This window comes from Paramacrobiotus metropolitanus, unplaced genomic scaffold (genome assembly GCF_019649055.1).
Source record: "Paramacrobiotus metropolitanus isolate TYO unplaced genomic scaffold, Prichtersi_v1.0 Parri_scaffold0000252, whole genome shotgun sequence".
Taxonomy (NCBI): Eukaryota; Metazoa; Tardigrada; class Eutardigrada; order Parachela; family Macrobiotidae; genus Paramacrobiotus; species Paramacrobiotus metropolitanus.
This window is the reverse complement of record NW_026570472.1, coordinates 80,375-90,390: the sequence shown is the minus strand read 5'-3', so window position 1 is coordinate 90,390 and position 10,016 is coordinate 80,375. Positions and strand designations below refer to the sequence as shown.

General features: G+C 42.1%; 2 protein-coding genes across 2 annotated transcripts; both read right to left on the bottom strand.

The window, feature by feature from the left end:
- Positions 1-3,423: 3,423 nt before the first annotated feature.
- On the bottom strand, positions 3,424-5,673 carry LOC129601576 (uncharacterized). The gene is made up of 4 exons (XM_055500409.1): positions 5,585-5,673; positions 4,755-5,130; positions 4,214-4,623; positions 3,424-3,868 (listed from the first exon to the last, which is right to left on the bottom strand). The coding sequence occupies exons 2-4, from the start codon at positions 5,018-5,020 to the stop codon at positions 3,645-3,647; spliced, it is 900 nt and encodes a 299-aa protein (XP_055356384.1). The 5' UTR covers positions 5,021-5,130; positions 5,585-5,673; the 3' UTR covers positions 3,424-3,644.
- A 2,020-nt stretch (positions 5,674-7,693) lies between these two features.
- On the bottom strand, positions 7,694-9,495 carry LOC129601577 (uncharacterized). Its single transcript, XM_055500410.1, has 2 exons — positions 9,286-9,495; positions 7,694-8,371 (listed from the first exon to the last, which is right to left on the bottom strand). Exons 1-2 carry the CDS (start codon positions 9,338-9,340, stop codon positions 7,998-8,000), a joined length of 429 nt encoding a protein of 142 aa, XP_055356385.1. The 5' UTR covers positions 9,341-9,495; the 3' UTR covers positions 7,694-7,997.
- Positions 9,496-10,016: the final 521 nt, after the last annotated feature.

Sequence of the window (10,016 nt, the reverse complement as noted above, 5' to 3'; positions counted from 1 at the left end):
ACGCAGATTACTATGAAGATCGTTTTGGTACCGAACCAGCTTTCCAGCATGTTTTTAAAAATTTTATATGAATTTCAAAAATTTTAAAAATTAATTTAAAATTTGAAAAAAATGGTAACCATTTCATCACTCTCTAACCAGGCAGACAGGTTTTCAGAACAACAGCGTATTTTGAAGAGTGCTCACATTAAGCGTTTGGTACAGCTTATCACGTGATATGTACAGAGTATAATCTACTCTAATACTGTATTAAGTATTTACTGCTCCACGTAGCGCCTCTGTTACTCCGAAATTATGAAGATCGAAACGAACAGCAAACAAGAGCGTCCGACAACGTATACCGTATACGTAGAACTTCGATATATAATCGTCGAGAACCATATTACAAAACAGAACTGCAGATACCTCCACGATATGTAAGCGGCGTAGCAACTGAAGCGAGATTGGACTGAAAAATTTGAATAACTAAAATACACTTGTATTAAGTCCAAAATTACTTCAGTGTTCACTATTAATTTTAAAAGAAATTATTAAAATTAAAGTTACCACATATCCAGCAATTTAAAATGCATAGAGAAAACCATTGGCGCAAATTGTCTAAAACCATCATCATTCTCGTGCGACTGTCTGCCGGCCTCGGCCAGTTTCCTTACCTGATATAGTTCCATTTCCGTTGAGAATTGAATGATATCCTGTCGAAGAAGCGTCAGCAAAGCGTCCAGTGTCAGATCCGCCTCGGTCACGGTGGGATCGTCCGGCGGTGGCGGCAGGCTTTGGCGCGTATTGGCTGGCTGAGCGCTGGCCGTGGTACTCGAGGCCACGATCGCCGGGAACGCGACAGTGGCCCGCGGCTGGACGATCCCGGCCTTAGAGTCCTGGCCAGCTGCGGAAGACAGTGGCGTTCCTACGTAGCAAAGAAACCCGGACACCATCATTTAAGGCATCAGCTTTTATTGTCGTAATGAAATTAATTTTACTGATACGCCTCCACCGCCGACCAGCGACTGTACACCACAAACTTGCCTGTAACAACGGCTACCAGCTGCGGCGGTGCACTCCGTTCCGGCTCGCCGCTTCCGCTGACGCTCGCGCTGACGTCACGGCCGGGATCGGGCTTGACGCGCGTACTCCTGGGAGCACTGCCGCCAGCGTCGTCCGCTTTGCGTTTCCCCACACTGTCCATGATCAAGTTCACTACAACCGGTCAAACCGTTAGTAATGTATGTTGCTTGCTTATAGCACTGCTCCCTACTATTTTACGCTTGTGCAACAACAAGCTTTCTTGGAAACCCAAGAAAACTTACGGAAATCTAAGAAACCGACGAAACTAGAATTCTGTGAAACCGAACGAAGATACAGATAGGTCATCCGAGTAGACGACCGAGCTTTCGAATGCGATAAACTATTTCAAACTAGCAGAACGCTAAAGTAGTGTTGATGATCAAACGCTGCGGAGCCTATCGCGGCAAATTACCAGAAGTGTGCAGTACGTTCCCGCAAACGCTGCGGCAAAACCGCTTAAATACTTTCGAAAATCAGAAGCTCTCCGAATACTAAATACTGGGAAGTATCGGCAAATCAGGGTTTGTGTAACAGCTATACGTACGTACCTAATGTCAAGCTCCTTCAAAAGCAAATGCAAAATCTCACCACGCGCCAAGTGCTTGACAGACGGTAATGTTATTGAAAAAAATAAACACCGATCGGAGATCTAGATGCACTTCCCCTCCTAGGTTTTGCGTCCAAGTTTAAACCGGCAAATTAAATCGGCAACGAAGAACAGCCTAGCAGACGAAAGTTTGCCGAATGATTTGCCCAATACACACGAAGCACCAACACAACGAAGTTGAGCGAACGGTTTCTGTAACTGCGGAGGATGTCAGCGTGCGAACCTGACGTGGGAAGGGGCGTGGTCGAGAGAGCGGACTGGCTGACGCGTGAGCCGACGTTGGCACTGCGAACGCGGATCCTTTGTGAGTCAGCGCCCGCTTATCGGCGGTGTTTTGGTCAGGCAGGCACCGCGACGCCTGGCGCAGGCTCACTTTGCTATCAACGCAGATTCAAGAGATAAGCACGCGCGACGCTCACAGATTGGAAAGACGGATTTCTACCGACAAGGGCGCTCAGATATGGGAAAGTGGACCCTGGATACTGAGTCTGAGAACCTCGCTCGTCGGGCGCTCGATGACGTGATTGTGCGTGGGAACGATCTGAACAAGATTGTTCTGCAAGAGTTGTATAGTGCTTTAGGTTTGTATGTACAGCTTATCGACTGTGACCAAATAAAAATGCAAATCATCAAATGGGTATAATGGTAATATACCTCACGATTGCTGTGACGTAACCGATGATGCCATTCGACTCTGTATTTTTTTCTAAGTAGAAAAGTGATGACCATGACCTTAAGGGAGGAAAAGGTCATCTAAAGCTCACGGCCGACTATGATTTCTATATTTTTTTACTAAATTTTTCTTATGTTTCCTTAGCCGAAATAAATTTCCTATAGATGTTTTGTTCAGAAAAAAGTCACGTGATCATGCTGATCAAGTTAGCGTTCTACATTAACGGCTAGTTTCTTAGGTTCTTAGGATTTCTTTCTTAGGTAACCCAAATTACTGTTTTATTTCAGCGGTGTTTTCTTAGGTTCTTAGGGTTTCTCTCTTGGGTTAACCAGCTTACTATTCTTCTTAGGTTAATCGGGTTACTATACCCGCGCAGAAACAAACACATTGCACGCGAGTGATGGTAAAACACTATATAATTGTATTTTGCTCCATGACCTTTGGATAACCTTTTTCCCCAAAAGGTCATGACCGTTCGACTCTGAAAGAAAAACTGAGTCGAATGGGGTCAGCGGTTACGTCATAGTAATCGTGGGGTATGTTACCATTTTACCACTTCATTCTTTTTCCGTCGGACCGTCAGGCCACTAGATAAGCTCACTAAAACTTTAATGGCCAGTTTGTCCTAACCAGTACTCGCACTTGCTGCTGAAGTTTAGGAATCCTTTGCGCATTGGTGTTTCCGTATAAATTTACTTTTACTTTGGCATCTTGCTTTGTTTGTTTGGATTTGTACCTAACTGCAGTTCCGCATAGACTTTTCGGCTGTAATTTAATTTATAATAAATTCGAAAACAAATCCAGGCTGCTCATTAGTCCGAGAACGTACCGGCGCACTGCGCTTCAACATAACATGGTAGAACGTTTTCCTAGTTATTCTGGGGTAATTTACACTGGATCGTATGTAAGTGCATTATCAAACAGGGACACACCTTTAATACCGAAGAGGGAAGACTATTACTTATAATATTTTTAATAGAAATTTTTATTACTTATTTTAATAGGCTTTACTATGACCTTTTAGTTATCATTATAATTTTTGTGACGGTTACCCAAAGAGATTGTGCAACAGGATGCAGATTATTTAATTATTGAAATTTTGTTAAAGCTCTTTATGTGCTGCCTTGCGATCAATGGCTCTACTCATCATTAGATTGGTTTGGATTCAAGAGGCAAATCGAATTACACAACTGCGAGAAACATGAATGTACAAGTTCGCAAAAAGCTTCGACTTGCTCTTCGTCGTAGTCTTCTTCGTGGTCCTGGGCCTCTTGGCCTTCGTCTTGGTATTCAGTTTGGTTTTCACTTTGGTAATTGTTCTCGTGTTCGTCTTCGTAATCGGCTTCTTCTTCTCCGGCTTCCGTTTTGGTCGTCGTCTTCGTTCTCTTCTTCATTTTCTCCCTCCTCTTTTCCTTGTTCCTCTTCCTCGTCGTCGCTCATCGACACTCGTTTTGTCTGGAGCAGACCAACTCTGTCAAGCAGTTTGCCTATTGCGCGCATGGATTGTTCCCATTCTTCATCCATACCTGGAAAAAGTGACGTAATGTATCAAAAAGCAATACAAACTACAGATTTTAAAACATGAAATAGTAACGTTTCTATAAGACTTTTGGTACACATTTTTTTGGTACACATTTTTTGGTACTTTTGGTACTTTTGGCTTTTTTTTGCCTTTAAATTTTTTTGGAATTTTTTTTACTCATCAGTTAATAACCTCACCGTATGTGCGCGTACTAACGTTTTTCACGTACACAAAAATCTTCGTCTACAGAATTTCATAGAACTATACAAAGGTTATTTTGGGGTGCGCGATAGTTGTTGAGCTTGTACAGGAATTTAGCACCATTTACCGGCACAATTCCCTTAAGTACCTTGCTGTGTGTACGGCGCTTGGCACCATCTCTGTGGATCTTGACTTAGCACGGTATTATTCACGAAAAAGAAGTTCTCTGCTTTCGGTATCCAGGGATGCAGGGTGTCCAGGTTATAATTGAAGGACGAACTCGTGCAGTGGGTAAAAACCACAATCACATTTTCGGCTGCATTAACGTCTGGCCATGATCCACCAAGCCGGATCAGAGCTTTACGCACATTGTCCGTGTTCCTGGTTATTGTCCCGTTAAGAACGACGACAATGACCGATACGACGCCGGCATTCTCCGCGGTCTGCATAATCTCCCTCAAATGAGCAGCGTCTTCTTCCATGCCATTTGTGTTACTCAGCCCAGGGCTGTCGATGAAGCGGAAGTGGCATCCATCCACCTCGAAATCATAACTATTGCTGAAAAGCCCGCGTCACCTTTATTATTCAGGTTGCACGCCTTTTTTCGTACTCGCAGAGCCGTATACTGTAGTTCCCGAAATAAATATTGTCGGCAAAATTAGAATTTCTTCGCACTTACACACACCTACCACTTCGTTGTTCTGCTTTGTATACGATCGCCGATGCCGTATTCGCTGTTCGCGCAGGCTTCGGTAGCCTCGTAGAATTCATTGGGTATGGCAATGCGCGGGGACGTCGCGGAGCCCCCTTTGCAATAGCTCGTTATGTAGTTAATTAAGGTCGACTTTCCAGATCCAGTTTCGCCGAGCAACAGTACAACTAACCGATCGTTAGCAGACCGACCGGACAGGTGGTACTCATCGGTACCCGTACGACGACGGATGATGTTCCCCATGTTTGAAGACCAGCGTAAGCTTTTCACCTCTAAGGAAATTTTAGTGAGCTCTGGCAACGTAGCTTACCTTTCGGTCTGACAGTATTGCAGGAGACTAAGCCAGTGGCGGCCTGAAACGCGTTTCAGATTCTGTTAGTTTTGTGCTTTTATTGACCCGATTGAAGCAGTCAATGCTTATCTGACAACCACAAAGTCAGCCACGGGGATAACAGTGACAGAATAAAGTAGCTCTTAGATATGCTTCATCGTAATCGCACTTTTGCAACAGATTGCTTGTTAGCGATATGACCACTGTAGTTCAAAAGCGCTTTCCGGTAACTACGTATTAACCTCTGCCTTAAAACTTAATAGACCGTGTAAATAAAGCACTGACAGATCTCAGACTTACGACTTACCTGGCTGATGATACCCAAATACACATTTCAAAACGAGCGGAAGCCGATAGACGTGATACCACTATTATTGTTAGTTATTACAACGCCAACAAGAGGATGGCAATACGTGCCTTAAACAGTGAATTATTTCGAAAACCATTATGCATGGTTTTGCGATCAGGATCATTACCTGAAGTTGCCGTCAGTTTGAATTATCATCTAAATTCCGATAACAAATTTTACGAAGTTTCTGAAACATCCGGAAGAGGAAAGACAGCGAGTTGTACAGCGGTATCTACAAACAAAGGCGGTCGAAAAACAGAAAAACTTTCGTCTTAATTCGCCGCCGGACGTGCTGTTCCCATTACAAAAGCCGCATGTGCTCGCTGGATTTCGATGCATACCGTTAATGCAAAAAATCAGTTGATCGTTCTTCGCCAGTTGCCTGTTAGATCGTCCTCCTTTATCATTGCTGAAAGTTAGAATTATATAATTATTATTAAAACATGATGCGAACGGCTACATAATTATGGTAAAAAGGCTACAGCAACGGTCAAGTGATACACGCTGTACGTTCTTACCGTTTCAGAGTGTTTCTCATGTGGAATCAATATATTTCTAAGTTGAGTCGGGCTAAATTCTAGCGTTTTACCTATCAATGTTTCTTATACTTCTAAAACTTTTTCAAAGGTACCGACCGGAACAGCTTACTAAAAATATTTTATTTGAGTCGCCGTGGATGTATGAAACAAAATAATGCTACAGCGGCACTCTCTGCAGTGGCGTGTACAATCTACACTGCAGTTTTAATTAATATGTATTATTAATTTTAATATTATTAATTTTAAGCGCACCGTCACTGTGAGCAGTGGTAATTAATTGACTTTATATACTTCTTACAAGCAGCACCACCTCGTCAGTATATTTCACAAATATATATTATATATATATATATATATATATATATATATATATATATATATATATATATATATATATACATATATATATATATAATATGTATATATTGTTTGTCGCGGCACGCTCCACGTCAGGCCGTGATCTCGCGGCACAAAATATGGGGGGCATCCTATGGGCATCCATCCTCTCAGGCAGTCGGATGAAGAAATAATGAATTAAAGAAATGAAAGTGCTGCGCGCCCGGAAAATTTTCGGGCGTGTAGTTATTTCGCTATGCGCCCGGAAACTCGTCGTAACTGTAAAGTTTCGCTGTTATACAAGAGCTAATGCAACAGATTACTGAAGTATGAAGATTATTTTTAAACCGAACCAGAAACCTTTTTTTCAAATTTTAAAATGAATTTCAAAAATTTTAAATTTCATGTCAAAATTTGAAAAAATGGGGGAATTTCGATTTGGTGTAAAACCAGTGTTTATATTAATGCGCATTCATTTACGTGCAAAATTTAAAGTAAAACAGTGACTATAATGAGACTTTTGGGTCACGTCAGACTACCGCTACAGTATGTCAAATAAGAATACAAAAAGGTACTCGTATTTGTGAGTGGACAGAAACGAGATTTCTCCTCCATGAATCTTCAAACGGATGAACAATATCACGTCATAGTGCTTAATGCTACAGAGTACGAGGTAGTCTGCCACATACGCAAAGGAACTACAGGTTTCGACTTTCGATACAGTACGGCAAATGGAATATCCTATTCATTGCTGTAAAGTGTGTTCAACTCAATTCGGAGCCAACTGTAATGAAAATTTGAAAAGTGTTAACGTAATGCTAAGAATGTACAACTACTCGTATTTAGTGGTACAGTCCTACTTGTGAACTTTAGCAATAAATATGGCAGGAGGGAACTTCGTTTTGTTCCGCAGACCTTCGTCAATAAGATTTTTGAACTGACGCAAGCGAAAAGCGATTATTCTGTAGTTTAAAAAAGCACAATTTTGCGAACGAATTTCCGAGCGCATAGCTAAATAACTACGCACCACAAACCGATCACACTGTTTATGTGTGTGCAACACAGCTAACCACCCAGCAACGGCAGTCCGCATAAGCATCAGCGCGTGAACATTTCAGTTAGCAGCTGCGTTTCGCAATTCAAACCAAACACTCGCATTTAGCACCTTTTTCGAAACTTCCCATCTGATATAGCTGTAGAAAAAAATTCGAAAAATTTTATATTCTTACTAAGCAACATATCAGTTTTTATGACAAACCTATAAACTGCGTGGGGTTTTGGGAAAGGTGACCACTCCGCACGCTACTTTCTGCACTACCTTTCATTCGGTCACTATCTTTTTGGGCACTGCCTTTGACTCCGTACACTACCGTTCAGCACTATCTTTCTTTTTTTTAAAGTTTTCACATCAAAGGTATTTCCAGAACTGTTGGCTTTTTTTACAGCTGTTATTTCTGCGTAATATGAAGCATCACCAACAATTATAAAATGGAATTCACCCGAGTAAGTGACTCTCGGCGCCACTTTGCAGGGTTTTTCTTTACTGCCATATTATACTACAACGCCGTCGGAGCGGTCCCATGATGTCACAAGGCTGCATCGCCAGCGGCATGTGTGACCTTTATCTTTTTGTAACGGAATTGGTATCTTTCCATTAGGGTGTGGTTACCCGCGACCGGCCTGCCACTGCTGCCGGTAGGTGAGGCGGGATTGTTTCAGCGGGACTGACGCTGGGATCTGGGCCTGATACAGCGGCACGCGGGTGTAGTTCGACTGGCCTCCCTCTGCACTGAACGAACCGTTCCCTTGGCCTTGAGGTGTATTGTCGGGCGGAAACTTGTTTCGGGCTGGTAGGAAGACGTCAGCGCCCATTGAAACAAGGTTCTTATCTGGCTGGGCGAAATTCGGCTGGCCGGTAGCGTTATCGGCAACATCCGGGTAGTGGGAGCTGTCGGAGATGGGGCTGTCGCTGGCGTCACCGCCTAGACCGCTCGTTGTCGGGTTATGATTAGCCGAGGTCGGACTGGTGCCGTCCTGACCTGTTGGACAAAATTCATTTTCCATGTTTATACTATACGCGAATTTCTAATTGCCTGCAGATATTTTACAAGAATCTTTGATTATTGGCATGGCTTTCGCTTCTAATACGAATTTCTAACCATCTCCTTCAAAACAACAGCGGCATCACTTAACACGTGCCGAGTACCAAACATGGGCAATAGGGACAAATTGACGACAAATTAACATCTATGTAAAGGTTTTCGATGTCCTCTTCAAAATTACGATGTCCCCCTCCCAAAGCTCTCGAAAAAAAAGCCAGGGCGTTTAACTCGGAATTTACGGTATTTACGGTACATATAACAAAACAGAGTTACCAAATTTTTATGGCGTTGTATTTATTGACAAATGCAACCCATTACTTATGCAGTACCGAGTTTCAAGTGATGTTGACAGTGTTTCAATGAAAGGCTGAAAAAGCACGGTAATAAATGCCTAACACAACAGTATAATTACAATATTTACCACAAGAATTTATCTGCGTTTTGTAATTTTGTTAAGAAATTGGTTTAATATTTTTTTATATTGCCAAAATATTTAATAATAAAGAATGGTACAATTTCCGATACAAAATAATATAAAAATAAAAAATATAAGATAGCTATATATATAAAAAAAAATATAAGATAGCTATATAAGATATAAGATAGCTTAAATATAAATATAAGATAGCTTTGAGTCATAGACTATAGAAACAGTGGTCAGCAAAAAATTCACTGACAACTTGACCCTTTTTAAAAAACACACACACACACGCAAAAATCGAAGTCAAACGGCTTTCAACACCACAACAACGGCATGGGTAACTAGTCAGCGCCCTTATCGAAGAGAATTCAAGACATACAAACAACCATAATTAATACAATCAAGCGAAAGAACTGTGATACGTACGTACTGTTAACCAGACCAGCAACGATGATCAGCAACACGGTAACTGGCACCGCGAGCATGGTTCGGTTAGAGACTGCTTAAAGGACGCTATGAAAATAATAACTTCACTTGGGGAATTCTTATGAAAATCGTGTGCGCGCTTTTATAATAGACGTGAGAAGAAATCGAACATGGCATGGTTAGAGAAAATAATGTCGCGGCAGGAGAAACGACACGTCGGAAACGATGACAATAATGTTACGGGGAAAGCCCCCGGTCAGGACGGATATGTAGGTGAACGGGAAATTTGGGTAGACGTTGCTAAGCAGCCATGCGAGCATACTCTCTGTACAAGTATCATTTATTTTACGTATTTTATGTTAATAATAATAATAATATTATATATATTAATAATAGTATCATACAAGGATGAATTACTAAGTTAAATTCGGTACGCCGCTGACACTACATCTTTGTTGGTAATGCGAAAACGGACGCCATGTATCTGAGAGCGAAAAGGTTGGCGCATCGGGGCATGTGCAAAATCGAGGTCTGGGCAAGCGGACCTCGACCATGAGTTTCCGACATTCCTTCTTTGCCCGACTGCCCCAAACAATACCGACTATCCACCGTGGTTGTGGTTGACAGCTACAGGGTCTTGTGTGCGGATGTGTGCGGATAAGGAATCGGCCGTCTTGGTGAACAAAGAAAGGGCTTTTAAGGCGGTTTGATGATCTGCGACTGGGCAAGGTGCTG

Coding starts and splice junctions, on each gene's coding strand:
- LOC129601577 (XM_055500410.1), bottom strand. CDS start 9,340: ATGCTCGCGGTGCCAGTTACCGTGTTGCTGATCATCGTTGCTGGTCTG. Junction 8,372..9,285: donor CGTTGCTGGTCTGGTTAACA/GTACGTACGTAT, acceptor TTTGTCCAACAG/GTCAGGACGGCACCAGTCCG.
- LOC129601576 (XM_055500409.1), bottom strand. CDS start 5,020: ATGGGGAACATCATCCGTCGTCGTACGGGTACCGATGAGTACCACCTG. Junction 4,624..4,754: donor CAAAGCAGAACAACGAAGTG/GTAGGTGTGTGT, acceptor CGGGCTTTTCAG/CAATAGTTATGATTTCGAGG. Junction 3,869..4,213: donor AGCGCCGTACACACAGCAAG/GTACTTAAGGGA, acceptor CACTTTTTCCAG/GTATGGATGAAGAATGGGAA.